This window comes from Odocoileus virginianus, chromosome 3, assembly GCF_023699985.2.
Source record: "Odocoileus virginianus isolate 20LAN1187 ecotype Illinois chromosome 3, Ovbor_1.2, whole genome shotgun sequence".
NCBI lineage: Eukaryota > Metazoa > Chordata > Mammalia > Artiodactyla > Cervidae > Odocoileus > Odocoileus virginianus.
In genome coordinates this window covers 40,353,498-40,376,839 of record NC_069676.1, presented here as the reverse complement: position 1 = coordinate 40,376,839, position 23,342 = coordinate 40,353,498, and the positions used below count along the sequence as shown (strand labels likewise).

General features: G+C 60.8%; 1 protein-coding gene across 4 annotated transcripts in view; it reads right to left on the bottom strand.

The window, feature by feature from the left end:
- ARID3A (AT-rich interaction domain 3A) overlaps window positions 1-22,306 on the bottom strand; it is a 32,986-nt gene extending 10,680 nt beyond the window's left edge. Inside the window, exons 1-3 of one of the 4 annotated variants that reach the window (XM_070465266.1) lie at window positions 22,108-22,306; window positions 17,993-18,636; window positions 16,683-17,007 (exon numbers count right to left, since the gene is read on the bottom strand). In XM_070465266.1, coding sequence (XP_070321367.1) covers window positions 16,683-17,007; window positions 17,993-18,369 — 702 coding nt within the window. In that variant the 5' untranslated portion in view covers window positions 18,370-18,636; window positions 22,108-22,306. Of the gene's footprint in view, window positions 1-16,682; window positions 17,008-17,992; window positions 18,637-18,746; window positions 19,652-21,998; window positions 22,033-22,107 lie in introns of those variants that run through there. The other 3 variants (XM_070465265.1, XM_070465267.1, XM_020890307.2) reach the window with 3 other exon arrangements.
- Window positions 22,307-23,342: the final 1,036 nt, after the last annotated feature.

Sequence of the window (23,342 nt, the reverse complement as noted above, 5' to 3'; positions counted from 1 at the left end):
GCCTGTCTTGATGAGGGGCAACACTTCCTCCTGTAAGATTCAAACCCCAGTGGAGGGGGGCCCACCCTGCATGAACCCCTTCCTTTCCAGGTTTAGCCCCCACAAGAGATCAGAGCTCCCCTCCTGCCTCAGTTTCCCCATCTTTCAGGGACAGTGGTTGATAAGTACAACAGCTTCACCCAGCACTCATGGCACCATCAGGACGCCCGTATTCCAGGTGGGCAAATGGAGTTTCAGGGCAGAGACCAGCTGCTTGCACAGGTGGCCCAGCTTAGAGGGGGTCCACTCACTAACCCCCAGGCCAGTGGGCGGCAGTGGTGGCATGGCCAGACCCCCACGGGGCCGGGGCATTATGTGAGGCCATAAAGGGGGTGGGTAGGTCCCCAGGCAGCCGGCAGAGGGGGCAGCTTTAATGGCCGTTGCTATGGGCAGCCGACAACAAAGACGGGTAGTAAAGGCCGCCGAGCTTTATGGGGCTCTGGCCCCAAGTTCTGCACCCCTGTGGGGTGTGTCCTGCCCTGGTCAGCTGGCCAAGGCAGCCCACCAAGCCCCAGCCAAGGGGGAGCTGTGGATGGTGTCCGCCCCCTCCCCCGCCACCATGAGCTGCTGGGCCCAACTACTTGGTCTCACAAGGCTTTCAAGCCACATAGCTGGGCCAGGACACCTCCCTGGCCACGCCCAGGCCTCCGGCCCACCTGGGTCCTCTGGCTGAAACCCTGCCCCTTTCAGGAGGGCCCAGGAGGTGCTGTCATGCCTAGAGCTGCAAACCCAGGCTGGAGGTTGGGCAAAACCTCAGGAAACCCCCCTGGGGCTGAAGCGGGAGATAAACTGCCTGGCCCTTCCCTCCCCAAAGCTAAGCACTGGGGCCACAGGTGCTGTGATCACGGGGCCTCCTCCGGCTGAGGGCACCCCACCTCCCTGAGGCCACATGGTCCTGGAGGACCTGCCAGGGCCCTCCCCACTGACCTCTCACCGGCCTTCCTGCAGCTTCTCAAGCCCGCCAGGGGCCGCGGCCCCACCTCTGGCCTTTGACCTGGCAGCTCCTCTGGCCTGGAATGTTGGCCTGTCCCTGGCTGAGCTCTCTGCCCCCCAGGCTTCCCTGTCACCCAGCTCTCTGTGCTGAGGTCACCCCGGAGGGCTGTCTGCAGCTGCGTTCTCACTGGGACCAGGTCCACCAACTGTGGGAGACTCTCTTGTGTACCCCACCCCGCCCCGCCCTGTCCCCTGCACAACTGAGCTGCGTGGACTCACACTGTCCTCCTGGGAGAGTGTAGGCGGTTTTCCCATCTAGGAGTCTAGGATTGGGCACACAGAAGCTGCTTCAAAAGTGCTCATTAAAATGGACTTTGATTTCTCACCCCAACTTGGGGACAGGATTCCCCCCATCCTTTCCCAAATCCCAGACATGTTTGGGCACGACCCATGCTCTGGGGCACCTGCAGCCCAGGATTGGGCAGATAAGCATCTTGGGGGTTCCTAGGGTCTGCCCCGCTGGTTCAGATTCTGCCCTCCCCCAGCCCCATCTGTGAAGGGGGCACAGGAGCCTGAGGATGTGGGTGTGGATGTGTGGGCCTGGGCTGGGGGTCCCCAAAAATGCTCCCAAGTGCACACCTCCCTTCCCATTTTCTACCTGCCAGGCAGAGTCACTGGGACATAGCCATGCCACCTTTCTGGGCTGTGGCGGGGCCCCCACTCATTGGTGGAACACATCTGTCGGCTAGTTACCAAGGCTTGGCTGCCCGTGGTCCATCTTCCCCCTACTCAGCACCACCCACTTTACAGAAGGGAAACTGAGGCACAGACCAGGTAGAGCCCAGTCCTGACCTCCCCTGCCCTGCAGTCTCCCGTCTCCCCATCACCCCAACGAGGACTATACTTCCCCTGTGGTCACTGCTGGCCCTTACCTCCCTCTGCTTAGCCTCTTTGGACCACATCATGATTTTGGAGCAAAAGGCACAGAGCTCACCTCAGGGCCTTTCCACCTGTGCTCCCTCCCCTGGAAAGCAGTTTCCTGGCCCCTCCTCATCCTCTGATCCCGGCCTCAGCCTCAGTTTCCTTTCAGGCAAAGACACAAGCCAGCCTGGCGTCCCATATGGCTTTCTCAGTGGACACTTGACCACCCTGGGGAGGGGGGACAGTGAGCGTGAGGGCCCAACACCTGCCTTGCTCTGGGTCCAGCACAGGTGTGGGAGAAGGCTGGAGGGGGTACGGAGCGGGGATCTTTGGAGGGATCCCTCCCACCCCACCCCCACCCCCCACCCGCCCCATAGAGGGTGGAGGGGCCAGTGTCCAGGAGGAAGCAGATAAAGCCAAGCAGGCTCGGGGCTCCAGGCTCAGGTAGTGGGTGGGGGAGGGGCTGCGGAGGAAAAAGCGAGATAACCTCCCCATCCCCCAAGTGCTTGAGGGGCAAACAGGAAATTCTTGTTTGTGGCGAATGGTGAGCATTTCCACCACCACCACCACCACCCGGCTGCTGACCAGGCCTCCAGAAGCCCTAGCTGGAGCTGGGGGTGGGAGTGGGGGTTGGGGTGGGACCCTCCCTCACGGGAAGCTGCCCTGTGGGGACAGCAGGCACCTCAGGAGCCAGGGCACCACCTGCCAGCCTGGAAGAGGAGGACAGGCCTCTATCAACCCACAGTGGGGCCTGGTGCAGGGGGGAGGGGCCCCCAGGACCGCCCACAATCAGGAGACCCCTCCCAGACACCTCGTCCCCAGTCCCCACGGGGCTGAAGGTGAGGGCTGCGTCCGGCCCCAGGCTGAGGAGGCCCTAGCTGTAAAGAGACTGCCAGCCCGGGGCCCCTGAGAGGACCTTTGCCCCCTCAACAGTGTCTGCTCGGCCCCCTCCTGCCACCCAGGCAGCTCCAAAGTCCGAGGGGCCCTGTATCGGAGGGACGGGGCCACCGGGCGGCAGGGGGACTCTAGGAGTGAGGCTGTGTCCTTGGACAGCAGAGACAGGGACTCAAATCAGGAGAAACTGGAAGGATTAGGGATCACGGAGAGCCCCCAGGCCCTGAGCAGGACAACTCTGTCCCCGGCAGACACTGATGCTGCTTGGAGAGCCCACAGCTGGAGACAGGCGAAAAAAGGCCTGTTTTCACACTGTGTCCAACCACACACAGCTCCTGGGAACCAGAGAAGGATGCATCCCCCATGGCTGCAATGGGGTGGGGGTGGGGGCAGGAACAGAACCTCCACCCTACCCCCATTGACCCCCCACCCCCATGGGGAGCACAGGACTTGGAGGGGGTTAGGGAAGGGATGAGGGATGGAGGAGGAGCCGGGCGACAGGCAGGGCTGGGCGCCGCCTTAATCTCGCCTACTTTATCCTGGATTGTTAAAGAAAATATTTATGGAGGTGAAAGTCACGTACCATAGAATTAGCTGTTTTACAGTGAATGATTCAGGGGCCTTCTGTGCACAGTGTTCGGCAGCCACCACCTCTGTTCATTCCAGAACCTTCCATTCCCCCCAAAAAAACCCTGTCCTCATCAGAACCCCCTCCCCCCCAGCCCCTGACAACCAGGAGCCCACTCCCTGTGTCTGTGGATCTGCCAGTTCCGGACATTTCCCATCAGTGGAATCACACTCTGTGTGTCCTTCTGTGTCTGCTTCTCACTGAGCATTGGGGTCTCAGGATCTGTCCACGTGATAGTGAGTGTCAGGGCTTCTCTCCTTTTTGTGGCTGAGTAAATATTCCAGATGTGTGGAGGGACACATGAGTTCATCCATTCACCACTGATGGGCATTTGGCTTGTTTCCCTTTTTTGGCCATTATTACAAATCTCACCTATTTCTATATCCTTTGGGGTATGGACAAAAACTGATTCATCATACCGCCAGTAAACCAAGTGAAACTGCAGTGAAAGAGCAGAGAAGGCCCTACAGCTGGCTTTTAATCCTTAACGTCCCCCCTCAGAGCAACCAAGATGACACTTCCCTGCAGCTTCCCAGAGTGGAGGGTCCCAGGAGCTTTCAATCTCTACAAGATCAGGCTGTGTCTCCCCTGCTCCAAGGCTGCCCTTGGCTCCCTGCCTCTGTCAGGAGAAGCCAGACCTCCTACCTGCCAGGCTGGGTGGGTGGGGCTGACCCCCTGGATGCCAGCACCTAGCACCTCCCCAGTGCTGGCCCCTCACTGTCCCCATCTTGGTCCTGTCTGGGGCCTCTGCATTGCTGGTGCCCCCATCTGGGTCCCCCTCCTCCATCCTTAAAACCCTCTTTGGCTCCTGCTCTGACCCCCAAGCCAGGGAAACACCCTGAGTAATGCTCCCTGTCCCCCCCACCCCCAGCATCTGTCGCGGGTCACGTGACTCTGCACTTATTTGGGGGATGGTTTCTTTCCTTTCTTCATTCTCACCCAGATGACACCCCCCAGGGCAAAACAGGTAACAGTGGGTGGGCTTGGTATACAGCAGGTGCTAAAGAAGAACTTAGATTCCTACCCATCTGGTGTGTCCTCCATCACAGCTCAGCCCCTTTGTCCACACCCCCCCCCCCCCCCCCCCCGGGGACCCTCCCTGGGCAGATAAAGCCCCTCCTCACATTATCTATTGGGCCCTGGGAGGCCTGGGCAGGGGATGACTCAGCATGGGCAGCCGTTGCCAGGTGGGCCCAGGCCCTGGCTGGGTCCCTGGGGACCACTCAACCGCGGACCCATTCACAGAACCGCCCACGCACAGCCTGGGAGGAGGGCTGGGGGTGGGGTGCACTGCATCCCCATGGCCCCTCCCCTCATGTCCACTCTGCACCCAGGAAAATGAGGCGGGGGCAGGGCTGCATGCACACTGGTGACCAGTCTGGGTCTGGCTATAGTGCTGCCCCCACCAGTTGCTGAGCCACTGGGCGCTATAACCATCCTGTTCCGCAGCACCTGCCTAGGGGGTGCGCTTCTGCCCCTTCTCGCCCCCTCTCCTCAGAGACCCTGAGGGGCAGGGTCAGATGGATGAAGCCAGGACCATGGCCAGGCTGTGGGAGGAGGTGGGGTGGGGCAGAAGGACCTGGAGTCTGGAACCTCCCTGTCTGCCTCAGTTTACCCATCGTGGCAGGTGGGGGGACTGTGGCGGGTGGGCAGTAAGCAGAAGTTGGTGCGGTACCCACAGCCCTTCTGGGGGTGGCAGGGGCTCAGGAGGAGGGCAGAGGAAGAGGAAGCCAGGGAGAGCAGTGTCAGCTCTCCAGGTTGGGGTCAGGTCAGGCCATTTTATAGCCATGACTGAGCACCTTCTGTGTTGGTTTTCTTGTGGGGGCCACACTGTGCATTTCGGGTGCAGGGCCTGTAGGATCTTAGTTCCCCCACCAGAGACTGAACCTGGGCCCAATTCAGTGAAGCACTGAGTCCTAACCATTGGACTGCCAGGCAAGTCCCATCCTTCTCTATGTGAAGGTCCATACTGGATGCTGGGGACACAGTGCACCCAAGAGAGACCTGGCCTGAAAGGGGGGCAGCAGGAATCCCACCCAAGGGTGGCCAGGACCCCTGGAGCCAGGCAGCTCCCTGCAGGGTAGGGGAAGGGCAGTCTTGCTTGCTGCTGTATACAGCAGGGGCTTAATAGTGTCCACAAGGTGACAGGCCCTTCCCACAAGTTGGCCTCTCCATGCACCTGACCCCTGGGGCCAGCCCCACCCCAACCCAGGCTCAGGGCCACACGGCCCTTTCATTTCCCGTCAGCACTCCAGGGCTGCAGGGGCCCCACTCGGCCGGCAGGAAATTGGGGAAGTGATTCTGGGCAGGGCAGAAACATCTGCCCGCTTGGCCACCCCCCCCCCAACTGGTGTGTGTCCCCTCTCTGCAGAGACGCAGCACCCCCACCCACGACACAGATATTAATAAAACTTCCAGAAACAAGTCACAGAGCCTGACCACAAAGTCAGCGATGAAAGGCACTTCTTTCTGGATTTCCGGATTGCGAGGTTCCGGGGACGTGCCCTGGTCTCCAGTCAGCCTTTCATGTGAGTGGGGGCCCCTGGAGCCTCAATCTCCCCACCTGGGAAGTGGGCAGGGGTGCACCTGGGGCATCCAGGTGGGGGAGGACAAAGGGACTGTGGGAACAGGCTGTGCAGAGAGAACATTCTGGCCCCGTGTCACAGCTGGGGATGCCAGCCAGGCCTGGCATCGAGGATGTGCCCAGAACGGGGAGCAGGGGAGAGAAACTTCTAGGAAGGTAGCGGCCCCAACATGCAAATCTGGGCAGCGGCCTCCATCCACCTGGGAGCCCCCCGCCCACGGGCTTGGCTGGAGCAGACCACTGTCCATATGGGAGCCCATTTCTCAGATGGGGAGACTGAGGTGCTGAGAGATGTCACAGAGTGGGACTGGGACCCGGGACAGAGCCCCCTGGCACTTCTGGCCATGTCAAAATCTGGTGGGACTGGGGGTTGGGGTGGGACCCTGCCCAAGAATGCCTGGCATGTGTGAAGCACCGGGCAAGGCTTTGGGGTCAGAAAGTGAAAAATCCAGCATCTTCTCCTTCTCCACCGCCTCCACCTGCAGTTATGATGGTTCCTGTGTTCTGGGGTCCTGGGACCCCCACAACCTGAGGACAACACTGTTGTTACTGCTTAGCTGCTGGCTCAGGGCAGCTGAGGGGTCTGAGCCCTGCACCCAAAGCCTGGCACCTGGGAATTAAAACTTCCACCATGGGGGACACTTCCCTGGTGGTCTAGTGGCTAGGACTCTGTGCTCCCAAAGCAGGGGGTCCTGGTTCGATCCCTGGTCAAGGAACTAGATTCCACATGCCACAATTAAGTCCCTGGTCAAGGAACTAGATTCCACATGCCACAGTTAAGACCCGGCGAAGCCAGATAAAAAAACAACAAACAAAAAACCTGCATTGTGCAGGAGTAACTTCTGAAAGAAAGTAGCCCCGTGTACCTGCAGAAGAGCTGTGGGCAGCCCCCAATAGGCGGAAAGGGACCCTCCTAGTGGTCCAGCAGCCTGTAGAGCTCCACCTGCTCAGGGAGTGACGTCCCCATTGCCCCCCACCCAGGTTCATTCAACGGAAGCACACAGAGTCGTGGGGGCAGGTCCCATCCCTCCCCAGCCCTGCTGACCAGGTCCCCACCGTCCGGGGCGCTCATAGACGGGACCGGAAGGAAGGGGGCTGCTTCCTGCCTCCCACCCAGGAGTCAAGAGGAAGGGGCCCCAGGGGGCTCAGGTTCTGGAGTTCCCGCTGAACACACCTGCAGGAACCCCCATCAGACCTGGGCCCAGGGCGGAACACAGTCTGCCCCACAATGGCCATCGGACTCAGGGTGCCACCAAAACCTGCCCCCTGACGGCAGGGGGGGGACCCCTCTCCTGGAACCTCCCACCTCCCCAGGGAACACTTCTGCAGTGAGGAGACCATGCTGGGCACCTGGGGACAGAGCAGGTGCCCACCACACCCTGCCTTCCTCCACCGGGACCCTCGGTGATGAGTAACTAACAATGATGAACAAATATAATAAAATAAAAAAACAATGATGACAACAAAACCCCAGCTCAGAATCTGCCAGTTTTCCACATGGGGAAACTGTGCCCAGAAGGACAGTGCTGAGATCAGCTGCCACCTACATCAGCTGGGCTGGGCTCCCCCAGATAGCCATGGCATGGAATAAAGGAATAACCACCAGTACTTCAGTGGTTAGGACTCAGCACTGTCACTGCCAAGGGTGCCAGTTCAATCCCTGGTTGCGGAAGTAAGATCCTGCAAAGCATACCAAGTAGCCAAAAAAAAAACCCCACCCACAATAACCCCAGAGGTGCCCTAGGGCCCCACTTCCAGTCTAAGAATCCAGCACCCTGTCAGCGGGCACATGGGCCTGCCAGAGGGCCCAGGGAGGGGCCGGGCAGGCCACTGGCTGGGCAGAGTGCCAGGTGGGGCAGCAGCCACCAGGCCGGGAGAGGTGGCAGCTGGGGCCATGCACACTGTCCCCAGGTACTCCCAGGGAAAGGGCAGATGAGTAATTACAGGGTGATGGGGGCAGGATGGACAGAGGGGCATGGGGGTTGTTTCCATCAGAGACAAGAAAGGAAACAGAGAGCCATGAGGGGGAGACAGAAACTAGAAACATGGAGACTGACAGACACAGTCAGTTTCCAGGCCCAGGCCCGGCTCCCCCAGTGCCAGGCATAGTGGCCTAGCAGGAAGGGGACAGTTCACATTGATTCCAGCCTTCAGTGAGGACCCAGGGCCGGCTGGAGTCCTGGGGAAGAACTTATGGGGCTCGCCCTAAAAGGGGGGGGATAAAGAACAGAAGGAGAAGCTTTCCCGGTGTGGTCCAGTGGTTAAGAATCCGCCTTGTAATGCAAAGGACACTGGTTCAATCCATAGTTGGGGAAGATCCCCTATGCTGGCGGGGCAACTAAGCCCGTCCGCCCAGAGCCTGTGCTCTGCAACAAGAGAAGTTACTGCAATGCGAAGCCCGAACGCAACAACAAAGACCCAGCACAGCCAAAATAAATAAAATTTAAAAAACAAGAACAGAAGGAGGACGTGGCCCACCCCATCCAGAGTTGGCAGCCCTGGGGCTGGGGGAGCCCCTCCCCGGGTAGGGACCTCACAAGTCTGGAAGATCCACATTGGAAGCAAGGGGGTGAGGTTGGGGGCATGGCCTAACAGGGCAAAGGCTAGGGTGGCCACGGGGACCCTCAGAGGCCCCTCCTGGGGGAGAAAGTGGCACATGGCACATCAGGGCCATGGCCACTGCAGCCCGGACAGAGATGCCAGACACCCCCCCAGACACTAGCAGGGTTCACCCCACCCCACCTCAAGAGACACAGACACACCACACAGCCCCCCACCTGGACCTCCATGTGGCTGTGGACACCTGTGTCCGCCCCATGGCTAGACACGGACCTTTCCACCCCTGTCTGGACGTGTGCCATCACCCCCACATGTGGACCCTCCCAATGGACACCCTCCCGCCCCCGCCGGGCAGGTCCTGCCACCCCACTGTGGTTCCCAGGCACGCATGGACACACCCGTCCAGCCAGACACAGACACACACAGACACACCCTCGCCCGGCGGCTGGCTCACAGATACTGGCCCAGACGCCCCGCGCTCGGCCGCCACGCCCACCAGGCCCACTGGGCCCGGCGCCCCCACTGCCATGCAGCCACGTGGGCAGCACTTCTGTGCGCTTTGTTCTCAGGCACACCCCCAGTGCTACACACACACACACATACACACACACACACACACACACACACACACACGCATGCACGTATGCATGTGGGTGTGCAGCCTGGCCTTTCTGCCCACAGCAGTCCATGACACCATGGACCACTCAGTCAGGGTCTGGAGGAGGCTCCATGGCAGACCGGCTCCCTATGCATCTGCCTGGCACTGCTGAGCCCCAAGAGTCAGGGACCCAAACCCCTCACTGGACTTTGTATTCATTTCCTGCAATGGCAACAGGGCGGGGGACTTGGAACAGGGGTTCGTTTTTCCATGATTCTGGAGCCCAGATGTTGGGAATCAAGGTGTGGATGGGGCCATGCTCCCAAAGGCTCCAGGGGAGGGTCTTCCCTGTCTCTTCCAGTTTCTGGGGGGCCCTGGATTTGTGGCCACATCACCCATCTCCACCTCTGCCCTCACATGGCTATTTTCTGCCTCCTTGCCTTTCTATAAAGACCCCGGCTGCCCTCCTCTGCTATGGCCTCATCTTTACTGCGTCTACAGAGACCCGATTTCCAAACAAGGTCCCGTCACTCTGGGGACACCATTCAGCCCCCAATAGATTTCTCCCTGGAACACGGGGTTTTATCTGTCCCTAGTTTGTTGTCTGGAAGGCAGGTGTCCCCAAGGCCACAAGCCTGCTGGGGGCAGGCGGTGCTGACTCTATGCCCTCCCTGCCCCCGCCCCCACCCCTTGGCCCCACGAGACGCCCTCCAGCCCTGACCGAGGGGCAAGGCTGAGTCCCGAGCTGGAGCCTCCACAGGCAGATTGGCTAGCGTTTAACCCTGTGACCCCCAATTGTCCTCTGGCCGAGCGCAGCCAGTCGAGCAGAGGAGGGCGGTCCAGCCCCGCCCCCACGCGTGCCCACCCATGGCCTGCACCCCCAGCTGCCCCAGACCCCGCCTGGAGCAGGACCCAGCAGTGGGCAGCATCAGCAGATGGGGTCTTCCACAGGGCCCAGGACACCCCCAAGTCACTGTGTGGGGTGCAGGCTCAGAGTCAGAAGGATGGGTGGGTTGAAGAGGCTCTGTGTCAGATGGGGAAACCAAGGCACAGAGCAGGGGAGCCATGCCTGGCATCCTCCGACTGCACCTCTGCATCAGAGAGGGTACACCTCCACCCACAATCACACAGCACGTGAGGGGAGAAGGATGGGACCCAGCGATGGGAGCCCCTACAGCCCAGAGGCCCTCGTCACACCTCGCAGCTCCTGGGGCTGCGTCAGCAAGGCAGCACGGGACGCTGACCTGTGTCCGGGCCACTGATCCGAGCCACTGACTGGGGCAGTTTGACTTTCTGGCTAACGGTTAATGGGCCCCACCACACCCTCAAGATTGCTGAGACAAGGGGCTGCGTGGGGGGGTAGGGGGCATCAGTGTGTATTCTTGCAGACCCCCAGGCACACAGCCATGTGCAGAGGAGAGGGTCACCATGGGAGAGGGTCACCCCAACATGCACGGCGCTGGGACTGATGACTCGGATACACAAGCTTGGCCACCCTCAAGTGTGTCCAGACCCCAGGGCACACTGGCGGGACACCCACATGGCTTGGGTCCATGTAACATGGGGGCACACACAGATGTACACCAACACTCCAGGTGGGGGACCCACCAGCAGGCACCCAAGATGACAGATACACATAAAAGATGCCGTAAGTAGCTCCACGTGGCCCCAGACCATCCAAATGAACACACGGGAGAGCCACACTGGCACATGCATGGTCACGGACACCACGGGGTCTCACAAGACCCCCAGAGACCCAGCTCCACAGACTCTGATGCACATGGAGCCCCTCGAGAGGGGACTCCACGTAGCCAGGCCTTCCCCACGTGCACACACGTGCCCGCGTCAGAAGCTGGACTCCACATGCTTCCCATGCCCGCTGGCCACCACGCCCTCCACAGCCGCGTGTGTTATTAGAAAGCGTGGGGAGGGGCCGGGCGCTTGACAGCGGCGACCAGGGTGGGGAGTGGTGGTGGGCGTGGGGCCAGGCCACAGTGGCGGTGACCCCACAGCAGTGACCGGGCAGCCAGGCGGCGGCGCCGGGGCCAGATAAGGCTCTTCCGGCTGAGTCAGTGTGGTTCCCAAGCCTGGCACGGGCGGGGGCACGGTGCCAGGACTGTCAGGCGGGCACCCTCCCTGTGCCTGCCATGGCCCGGTTGGCTCTGCGCCAGCAGCCGCAGTGGCTTTGATGAGGCGGGTGCTGCTTCAGGACGGCAGGGCTGGGCTGCTGGGGGGTTTCGCAGCACTGGTCCCACCCCCAGCCCAGGGCCCAGGGCCCCAGTTCCCCAGGAAGACGCCTGGCGCCGGAGCTGGCCCACAGGACCCACGGGCCTGGCCCCTGGCCTGTTCCACCCCCAGCACGCCGGCTAAACATCACTGGGCCCAGAAACTAGTGCCTGACCTCCAGCCCGTGCCCAGAACACACTTCTCCACCAAAACTTCTCACCCTTCTCCCTGGCCCCAGAGGCCTAGCTGTGGTGCCCGGCCATGGATCCCAGCAGGGTCCTCCCAGTGTCCCTCTCTCTCCCCTAGCACTGCTAAATCCTGCGAAAGCCCCCTCTGAGCCCACCTTGGCTTGCCCTATTGTTCTGCCCACCTCTACCTCTCCCACTTCATGGTCCAGTCACATGGTTCCCAGATACAGACCCTAACCATTCTCTGGCCATCTGGCTGACTCTTACACATCCTACAAAGCCCCAGTTCCAAAGCCCATTACTCTGGGCAGCCTCCCCTCTAGCGCAGCCCGGACTGCATGGCTGGAGTGCCTGTGTCCATCTCTGGCCTTCCAGGTGAAGGAAGTATCTGCCACATCCTCCTGCAGCCCCAGCAATTTCTGCTCCCCACCCCCACCCTACACAACCCCAAGAGATGTTTACTGCAGTGTTGTTTACAACTGGGAAATAGGAAAAAAGACCAGTGTGTTGGTGTCAGCCCCACAAGGGAAACTGAAGCAGCTAAAAGAACCAGACTATTCAAAACACTGATAAAATAAACAAAGAGTGAAAATGATGGGAAAAACCGAGAAAAGCTGTATGTCCAGCTCAGCAAATGGCAGACCCCAGCAACCCCCAAAAGACCACACTTTAATACCCTGCCCGTCACACTTCTGTGTGAGTGGACAGAGAAAGGCCTGGAAAGACAGTGTGGCTGATGCCAGGAAGGTTGGGGAGGAGGCTGGCGGGCTCAGACCTCTCTGGAATCCTTCCTTTTTTTCCTACCAGAATGGTATCAAGTGTCACTTCTGAAATCCAAAAAAAGACTTTAAAAATATATGTGTGTATATTTTCCATAATTAAAAGAAAAAAATCAAGTGAGCTGAAAAACACAGGAAAAAAAAATGTGACCACAGTCCCTTGCTGAGGGAGCTTCTGGGGACCAGGGCTGCACCCTAAGTTGTCTGAACCCATTTCCGGGGCCACAGAAGCTTGTGTGGAGAAGGACACCCATGGAAATTCAAGGGGCTGCAGGAGGCCCAGGGCAGGGTGGGGAAGGGGGGACAGACAGGGTCCACAACAAGGATGCGGCAGCCTTTCAGGGCTGGGGACGTGAGGCTGATGGTGGCTTTCCTGTCTGGGGGCCTCTGTGTCCAGACCCTGGGCTCTGTCACCCTGCTGGGGGGCCCTGACCGACCACCTCCATTTCAGATGAGGAGACGGAGGCTCAGAGCCACCCAGGTTCCCTCCAAACCCTCACCAGTGCGGGTTGCCCCCCACCCCTTCCCATCCATCCACTCCTCTGATACACCCTGTGGTCAAGTCCCAGTCTGACACGTCCCCCGTGTGACCGTGGGCAAGTGGTTTCACTGGTCTATGCCTCAGTTTCCCTACCTGCACAATGGTGCAAACACAGTGCCCCCCACCATCACCAAGTGAGTATACACAAGACACTCGCAAGGCATTCAACCTGCCACCTGTGCATAGTTAGGTGACAAACACTACCTGGAACTGTCATTTCTACATCTCTGAGCTTATTTACTAGTGATGGTGAGCAGACACGACCTTGGGAGGCAGGGGGAAGAAGATCCCAACATTTAATGCGTACTGAAACCACAGGGAGATAGCACACCACCCCCGGAGGGACAGCTGGAATCAGTCATAACCACAAGTGTCGGCGAGGACGTGGAGAAACTGGAACCCTCGGCTTGGATGCAAAATGGAGCAGCCACCGTGAACAAGAGCAGCTCCTCAGAAGACTAAACACAGTTATCATATGACGCAGCACCTTTTCTCCCAGGTACGTGCCTGTGAGAACCGAAAGCACATACTCACACACAAACTCGTGCACACAAGTTCACAGCAGCCAAAGGGAGAAACAACCCCATTGTTCATCAGGGATGAGTGGGTAAGTAAAATGCAGTGTGTGTGTGTGTGTGTGTGTGTGTGTGTGTGTGCGCGCATACAAACACATGCACACAAGCATGGCATGTGCATAATGGAACACTATTCAGCCAAGAAAAGGAGAGAAGCCCTGACACTCCCCACCATGTGGACAGATCCTGAGAACAAGATGCTCAGTGATAGAAGCAAACACAGAAAGACACACAGGGCGTGATTCCACTGATGGCAAACATCCAGAACAGGCAGATCTAGAGACTGGTTGTCAGGAGCTAGGGGAAGGAGTGGGGTAATAGTGAAATGGCACACGTTAAAAGCTTTATTTTTGAAGAGATAAAATGTTCTAAAATTGATGGTGGTGATGGCTGCACACCCCGTGAATGCATGAAAAACCACTGAACTGCACTTTCCATGGCTGAATCACATGCTACATAAATTTCATTATCAATAAAACCACGAGCAAAAATCCCAGCGTTTATCTATAGAGTCACTGAAACTAAAGATTCAAGTCCTTAAGTGGCTGAAGACCCGCTATTGAGTCTTCTTGCTTAAAAACCCCATGATGGCACTTTCTTGAGAGCCCTGCACAGCCCTGCTGGTGACAGGAAGTCACTGGGATGTCACTAGGATGCCATATCTGATGGCAGGAGGCAAGCTGCTGATTGTGCCCTGTGACACATTGCGATCCTGGCCAGCCCTGGCCTCCATCAGCGTGTGTCCCTGGGGCCGCCCAGTAGCGAGGCTCTCGGCTTCCAAGGAAAGATTCCGTGGCCGTGAGCCTGCTGCTCCCTGCCCCTCCCCAGCCTGGCTGCCCCCCAAACCCTGCGGCTGATGGCGGGATTTCACGGCTGTCGAGGGTTTTCGGGCGGAAGTCAGGCCTGGGCCCTGCCAAGACCGGGGAGGAAGAGGCAGAGATGGTGCCAAGCAGGCGGCCGGCCGGCCCGGCTGCCACGTGCCAGGAAGGGGGTGGGGCAGGCGCCAGAGTCAACACAGCCCCGACATCTGCTGGGCCGGCTAGGCCTGGGCCACTGTTGACACTGGCTGCACAGGTGCCTGGCCAGCTGGGCAGGAGCGCAGTGCGGGTGGCTAGAACTGCCACAGCCAGGCAGCAATAAGACCCTGGCATCTGCCCACCACCCCCAGCCCCCTCCACCTGGGAATTCAATCCCAGGCCCTGCAGGGCCAAGCCCAGTGGCAGCATCTGGCCTCCACACACAAGCCATGCTACATCCTACCCCAGGGCCTTTGCATGGGTGCCCCACGGTGCGAGTGCTCAGCTCCTCTGCCAACCAGGCTTGGCCCATGAGCTACATCCCCCAGCAGCTGCCAGGCTGGGTCTTATCATCCCTTCCCACCCATCTGTTTACAGACCTTCTTTGCCCCTGGCAGGGGAGCTGGGCATCCCATAGACACTCCACAAGCATGAGGCTGACTTGTGACCTGTGTTCCCTGTGCTTCTTGGGCCTCAGTTTCCCCATCTATGCCCTGACCCTGGGGGTCCTCAAGACATCATCCCTGTTTCCCAGACCAGCAAGAGAATGGCCCCTTGAGTTACTTTGCTCCTGATGGGCCGAGGGGGCTTTATAGTCAGGACACCTGACCCCTGGCCTGTGCCGGGCCTGGCCACTCAAAACCAGGTTGGGCGAGGCTGGGGGTGCTTGTCCACCCTCAATCCCACAGGGGCTGTGACTTGTCCCTTCCTCCTGCTCAGCAGTGACCCTGTGAGATGGGGGGTATCTGTCCAGCTCTGGCCTCCAGCCTGGGGCTCCCTGAGGGCTGAACTCAGATGGCAAACATTGATGTAAATCACCCATGAGACTCTTGTTTCATTACTTTTACCCCAACAGACGTCAGGAGCTCGGTTCTGGGAAACCCACCACTCTCCCTGCCCCCCTCACGCCTTGCCTCTGTTTTCTTATCTGTACAAATAGACGGAGAGCAGCCCAGACATAAGTGGGCCCTCTGGAAGCGGAGGCAGACTGAGGCAGGTTGCAGGCTGGGGTCTACATGCCAGGGTGTGGACTTTAGGCTGAAGGGGGCAGCTGGGGTCATGCGTGGGGAGTGGCCAGCCACGCCCTGGGAAGGTGACGTCTACTAGGTGTCATTCCACCCCCCACATTGCGAGCCAGGACCCAGCCGGAAGCCAGGGCAGCCCCACCCAGCCCAAGATGCCTGGGCAGGGGATTAACCCTCCAGCCTTCCTCAGTCTGGCCTCTTGCCTCAGGCTACTGCCCTGGCCACGCCCACTCCAGGGGCACCTTCCCCTCCAGCCTTTACACCTGCCTCTGCATCATCCCACCACGGCCTTGGCTCATCCCCCTCATGCTGCATGTCCGATTCTATACTTTGTCTGAGTTTTCTGAGGGTTACCAGGGTCCCAGTGCCCTTTCCCCACGTGGCGGCCTGGCCTCCTGCTCCCTCGAGGGGGGTCCCACTGCCCATCCTGGAAGCCAGCATGGGGGGGGGGGGGCCGTGCCCCAAGGCCACACACAGCCACCTCCCGGCTCCCATGTGCCTGGCGCGTCCCCAGCCCCGTGGAGCCCAGATGAGGGCTGGGCACTGGGCCTGGGAGGCCAAGTCCCCAAGTCCACTCTCGGAGGTCGGGGCAGGGCCCAGCTGGCCTCAGGATGGAATGCAAGCCCAGCCGGCTGCCCCGGCCGCCATCTGGTTTCCATCTGCCCAGCCCGGCGAGGCCCGACTTCAAAGGCTCCCCGGCCTGGCCACTTCCTCTGCCCTGGCCGCCCGCGGGGACGGCACCAGGACGCCTGCTTCCTCCCCGCCCCTCCTGACTGTCCACACCGACGTGGCCACCCCCTGCCCCTCCACGGCCACAGCCTCAACAGATCAGATGCAACACCGCTGACAATGCCTCTGGCCGCGCCTGTTGGCTACACCCATGACCCCCAGAGCCCCATACAGAACGGTGGCCTTTCCCCAAGCCAGGGCCTCCAGTCAGAACCCACTCTGCTTAGGTCTCTCTGCTCGGCTTTCTGGTACAGACAGTCTGTGGAGCTTCCCCTCCTGACTCCTGTCCCCATGTGTCCCCATGTCCCTGCATTTACTGGCCGGCCCATCCCACCCACGGGCCACGATCCCACACTGGGGCTCCAACAGGTGAGCTCCTGGCCCTTGAGGGCAGGTCAGGACTCTGGCAGCGACCACCCGCAGCCCCAATTACGACGCAAGGCCTACCTGCTTGAACTGCTCCTCATACGTCCAGTCCCCGTGGTCTGGTGGCTGCAGCTGAGGTGCAGCATGGGCAGCCCCTCCGGGGACAGCCGGACCAGTCCCCGGGCGCTCCTGGCCACCCAGTGCCCGGGATCCACTGTCACCACGGAAGGCCTGGAGCGGCTGAGCCTTGCGGGGGAACAGGGCTGTGGGGCCCAGGTTGGCGGCGCCCGGGGGCCCAAGCCCCTCCTCGTCCTCGTAGTCCTCATCCTCCTCATCCTCTTCGTCATCCCCCAGGTCTTCCTCCAGCTCCTCCTCCTCCTCCTCCTCCTCCTCCCATTTTGGCTTCCTGGGGCGGACAAGGGGCACAGGTCAGGGGAGAAGGCGCCAGCTCAAGTCAGGCCCTGGGGCAAGGAACCCAGCTCATCCGGCCTCAGTTTCCCTGTCTGGATGTGGGTGAGCTGTCAAGAGCACCCATGAGCAGAACTGCTCAGGGTGCGGCCCTTACTGCCCTGTTCCCAGTTAGTCCAGAGCAACTGGAGGTGTCCCTGTGGCAATGAACCCCCCCTACCTACTTGCTAATCCCACCTCTCCCTGTTTCCAGCACAGGCTTCCTCACTAGGCCCTGAATATACCGACCCTGTTCCTGCCTTGGGGCCTTCACTGAGGCTGTTCCCCCTGCCAGGCATGCTGTTCTCTGCTCCCTTCATCCCCTCCTAAGGGCTGTCACCTACACAGGGAGACCTTCACTCACAATGCCCCCAAAGTTGATTCCAGCCCCAGCCATCCCTCCCCTCAACATCCCCGCTTTCTTTTCTTGGCAACTCTGATCACTGCCCATAATCACACTCATGTGTGACTTGCCAAACTTCTTCCCAGGAGGATCCCACCAGGGTCTTGCCAGTGCCCAGCTCGGGACCTGCATCAGACGCTGGCGAGACACACGAAAGGGCCAATGGATGCCTGCTCTGTGCAGGCTTCTCCTGGGCCATGGACTCTAAGTCTGTCCCCGTCACTAAATCTCTTACAGCCTCGCTAGGTGATGGGAGCCACCAATCCCGTGTGAGTAGCTCCATTTACATTAAGGTGAAATAAAGCTACAGACGCAGAGTGCGGCTGTACTGGCCACATGTATGTGAGCCCTCTGGGACAGGACACCCCATCTTGGGTGGTGCAGATGGAGAACTGTCCACCAGTGAGTTCTAAAGGATGGTATGCCCTGGGAGGTCAGCAGGACAGGAGTTTTGTCCTTCCTCTATGGCAGTGCCCCAGGGCTGAGAGTGGCTGGTGCAGGGTATGTGGTCGGCATAAGGAGCCTACAGACCCCGACTCACAGGTCATCGTCGGAGCCTGCATCCTCAAAGCGGCCATCGCCCATGGGGAGGCTGGCTGCCTCCCTGCCTCGGCCGGGTGGGGTGGGCGAGCCTTGTGCCCCCTCCAGGGCCGCATCCTCATCCTCCGAGCCGGGGGGCCCATCCTCCGAGCTGGGACTGGGTGCATGGCCAAGGCCAGCGGCAGCGGCCCGCATGGCGGCCAGGGCAGCCATCTGCGCCCGCTGCATCCGGGCGCTCTCAGGCTCCCTGTCCTCCTCCGGAGTGGCCCTGGTGCGGGCTGGGGGTTCAGGGGGCGGCGGTGGCTGCCGGGCCTCCAGTTCTTGGCGTGCACGCTGCTGCCGCTGCAGGAGCGTCTCCATCACAGCCTGCAGCTTCATGGCCCTGCGGGCCGGGCCGCCCCGGGCACCAGGAGGGGGCGGTGGGGGCGGCCCCTGTGGGGAGGGGGCCCGGCCGCACTGCAGTGTGGGGGCCGCGGGGGAGCCGGGGCAGTGCAGGGTGGCAGGGGGCAGGGGCAGGCGCCGCTGGTCTCAGGCTGAGGGCTGGCGGGGCATGCCAGTGGCAGGCGGGCGACGCCTCCTTTCTCACACTGGGCACCGGCGGCTGGCGGCGGCTGGCAGGTGGCTCATTCACGTGTGTACAGAGACCTGGGGGTGACAAGAGACTGTCAGACCACACCTGGGCTCCTCCCCACTGAGGTCGGACCTCAAAGGCCTCTGGGAAAATCCCTTCCATTCATGCCCATAAGGGTGCAAACCTGGGGGCCTCCCTGGAGGTGGAGGAGCATGCTCGCCCCATCTTCCCCGCTCTGTCCACCCTCCAGCAGGCTGAGAAGCAGAGTCACTCTGCACTGGACTCCCGAGGGCCTCGAGGCAGCCCCCACCCGTCTGGGCCACAGAGAAACAACACCCCCCAGAAACAGCTGGATTATGGCTTCATAAACAGAGCAAGGGGACCAAGTATTCCCGGTCTCTGATTGGTCAAAGCCAGCTATCAGGTGCCAGAGTCCAGGGAGCTCCGGGTTCCAGTTCTGAGTTCTAGGCGCTGCTCACAGACATGCTGGTGCAGCCTGGCCCAGGGGGCTCCAAGCACCTTCCTTTCTTATAGAAACCATGGCTGACCCAGATGGAGCACCTGCTGTATACAGGCTCAGGCTTCCCTACTCAAGCTCCCACCTCATCTCTAAACCTCAGTTACTCCAGGCCTCAGTCTCCCCATCTGCAAAACAGGGCCCATACAGCACCCATCTCCCTGTGTGCCAAAGCAGGAATGATGCAAGTCTGTGATGATGCAGGCGCAACCCCAGAAGGCACTCGCTAGACTTATGGAAGGAGGCTGGACGGGCCATGTTTCACGGATGGAGAAAATAGGCTTGAGTTGTCCTGCTGGAGGACACACAGCAGGTTCCGGGCAAGACTGGGGTCAAATCCAAACCCAGGTCTAGGGGAATGCTGGAACCTCCCAACAGCCATGCTCTCTGGCAGCTTCCCTGCCCTTTAGAACCCCAAGTGGGGGCCAGGGCCCAGAACACAGCCCACTCTGCCCCCTGTCCCCTCCCCAAGACTGGGGTCCCTTTGAATCACTGCCAACCTGCTCTGCCAGGGCCTTGGGCAGGCTCCAGGCATGGATGTCCCAGAGCCACCACCAAAGATAGGAGGATGTAGCCCCCTATCTGCATCCCAGCCCCCACTCCAGCCCAGGCCACACCCCCACCCGCCCAGGGGGCCAATAAAATAGACCAGGCAGAACTCAACAGGCCTGGCAGAGATACCCCAGATGGTACATCACTGAGAAGCTGGGGGGTGGGGAACAGGAGGGTCCAGGAGCCACTCCAGCCGGCCAGTGACCCCCACAGGCTTCTGAGCATCTCCTCAGGCAGAAGGGGCCAGTGGGCAGGGGCTCCTGGTTGACAGTAGACATGGGCCACAAGGCCAGCCCCTCCTGTGACCTGCTAAGAGAAGCCTGACCCCTCCCCCAAGGGAGTCTTATAGTAGAGACCCTCCCAGCCTCCCCAGTCACGGGAGGGGGCCCCTTCCCAGGGATAGGGTTCCCAGAAGGACGGGTGAAAGGGCAGTGGGGGGGGAGTGGGGGCACCTGCAGGAAAGTGGGGAGGGACCCATCCCTAAAGGCCCTCAGTACTTGGCAGGGGCAGGGGTACCAGGGCACAAAGACCCTCTCAGAGGCCATACTGCTGAAGAGTTACTGGCACAGCCTACCCTTAGAGGCAGCAGAAGAGCACCCAGCCCCCACCCCTGGGGATGGGCAGTCACTCGTCCCCCCACCAGCCCCAAGAAGTGCTGAGGGGACATTTCTCACCCAGTGTCTAGTCTGGTCTGCTGCCCCTCCCCCACCATTGACAACTTCAAGATGAGCCCCCCTTCCCCACGGAAATGCTCTGGGCATCGCCCCCTCCCTTTGGGGGGGGAGAAGGAAGAGGCCAAAGGAAGCCACTCCCCCCCAAGCCACCACCCCCAGGCCTGCTGGGTTTAATGACCCTTCCGGGTCCATGGGTGGGGGAGGGGAGCAGTGCAGGCCTCCACGTAGGGGCTGGTGGAGGGGGCAGGTGGGAACCCCAAAGCCCTTCTAGGCCTGGGCCTGGGTCCCCCCCCCCTCCCCCGCAACCGTGGCTGCCATTAACCCTAGGCTGAGGAAGCCCACCCCTCCAGACCCCTCCCCGAAAGAGCCCTTTGTCCTTGGCCCTACCCCCACTTTATGACAACCCCAGGGGAGAGGCATTCCCAGGCAGGGACCGGGCTGGGATGGGAGGGGGCTGCTGGGGGGTCGCTGGGACCTGGCTGGGGTGGGGGGCGGCAAGGAGGGATCTGAGGCCACACCCTCTTCCCCCCCTCCCAGGCCTCCCGGAGAGAGGTCACCAGCTCGGCCCAGGGCTTGCAAAACACGGTTATTTAAAGAGTTGTGCAAGGCTGGGCCCCGCGGGTGGCGAAAGGGGGCCCTCACTTCACGAGGGGAAGAGGAGGGGGAGGGCGGGGCAGAAAGGTGGGGAGGGGGCTAGGAGAGTCCGGAGAGGGTGGCCCGGAGGAAGTGAGAAAAGAAACACCGAAGAGGGAGAAGAAATTAGACGACAGAAACCCAAGTCCGATTTCAAAGGCTTCTTGGAAAGCGACCGATTTGCATGGTGGTGGTGGGGGGGCAAACCCTCCAGGCTGGGCGACTGAAAACGGAAGATTATTGACAAACCAGCCACCCCGGGTCCGCGGAACGTTGGAATTGACCAACGCGCTCTCCCCCACGCTTCCTGCGCCCGCTTTTGTGTCTGGGGGGTACTTAAAGAGGGAGGGGGCTTTTCCAGAGGATCCCCGCCAAAGAGTTAGGGCTCGGGCCGAGCCTCCCCCACTCCCCGGCCGCGGGCCCCGTGGTGTCCCCTCCAGGGGCCCCTTTCTGCCCCAGAGCCGACACTTTATAAATAAACCATCCAGGCTGAGGAGGGTCACCAGAGAACTGCCCTCCCGACCCGGCGCTCCCACTCCCTTCGAAGCTCCAGAATAAAACACGGATTCCAGCGACAATAAATGAAATAACCCCGACCATAGCCCCCCGCGCGCGCGCGCCTAAAGACCATTTCCTTCCGCTGGGGGGGGGGGGGGGGCACACACACTCGCGACCCCCGGTCACTCCCGCACCCTCACAATATGGTAGGGGGTGAGGGCTCCGAGGGGGTCGAAGAGAAAATCGTTCCAACTCCGACCCACTCGGGTAGCCTTTCCGCACCCACGTTCCTGACCAACTTTGAGGGGACCCCCCCTCATTAGCTTCCAGGGCGCGCGACGCCCACCCGGGACGAAACCCACGTTTTAAAAGGCCGGCCCACCTACTGCCCCAGCCTCACCGCGCGGGGCCCGCTCGGGGGGCGCAGGGCCCGCTCGGGGGGCGCATGCCCCACGCCTGGCGTCCGGCCCTGCCCCGGCCGCGCCTGGCCTCCGGCCCGGGCCGCGAGCTGCGCGCTGCTGGCTCCCGGCCACCGCCGGGTTTGTGCCGCGCGCCGACTCACCGAGTCGCCAGCCGAGTCCGCGTCTACACCCCCCACCGACCCGATTGGTAAAAGTCTCCCCGCGCGCGGCCTCCCCCGCCCCTCCCCTCCCCCCCACCGGCGCGCTCACCGCCCCGCAGACAAATCACCGGGTGACAAATCGCTCTCAGATGCAAATACCTCGCCGGTGATTCAGCGCCGCGGCCCGGGACGTGGGGAGGGCTCTCGTAAGGCCCCCTCCCCCTTCCCGGACACCCCCCTCGCCCCCCACGCTAGGTCCGAAGGCGCTCCAAGAGCCCAGGGGTGTTAGGGAAGGGGAGAGAGTGGACGGAAAATTTCAAGTCGCGGCCCCTTTAAATGATAATAAATAATGAAAGGGAAGGGGAACAGGGACGCGGTATGCCCCGCCCCTATCTAGGGACGGTCGGTAATGTGCTCTCCGTGGGCCAGAGTGTACAGGACACCGAGGGGGCCGGCAGGGCTGGAAGCGACCCAGGGGAACAGGGAGGGGAGAAAGTTGGGGCTCCTCCTGGATGGGCTTAGGGCACAGGAGCCCGGTCCGGGACCTCTACCTATTGTAACGACAGCCGAGGATATACCTACCTAGCTCGGAGTTTCGCCTCTGTCCCTTGGACTAAGCCACTCGCGCTGAAGACTTCACCCCCAGGACTGGTGCCTCGGTTTCCAAGTCTGTAAAGTGGGGATTAGAGACTTGATAAACAAAGGATCTGCGGTGACAGGAAAAGAGCAGTGCTGGGTCGGTGGGAGGGGGCCAGGGCTCTGCGATGAGGGCGCTGCATGGTGGAGGGGGGTTGGGAGAGGGAGAGGCTGCCAGCCTTGGGCACCGCACTGGCAAAGCCGTGGGATGGCATACAGGATTCCTGGGAGGGCTCATCGCGAAGTCATGATGACCCCTACCCTCCCCATTCCCCTATAGCCCACTCCTCTTGGAAACCTGACGGCCTACACCTTCCAGAAGGAGAGGCAAGGTTATCTTGTGGGTAATCATAATTCAATAATTTCCATCTTCTAAGCAGCGCTCAGTCGCGCGGCCATGTGCCCAACGCATGAAGTTCACATTTTTGTGTAATGCAGATGTCTGTCCCCATTTCAGACAGCGGGGGAAACTGAGGCCAGAGTAGGTTGGGGTAAGGTGGGGCTTGGGGGTGTGAGCCCCTGAGGCCTCCCCTGGGAGCTAATCGCAGGGGCCCAGGCTCCAGCCCAGATAAGAGCAAAGCAAGAGCATGGAGAGCAGGCGGGGGCCACCCAGAGGGCCCCTATGGGGAGGGACTGCAGTCCCTGATCCTGAGTTGTGGTTGGGGGTGTGTGTGTGCAGCCCCTCCAATATAACAGACAGCATTGCCA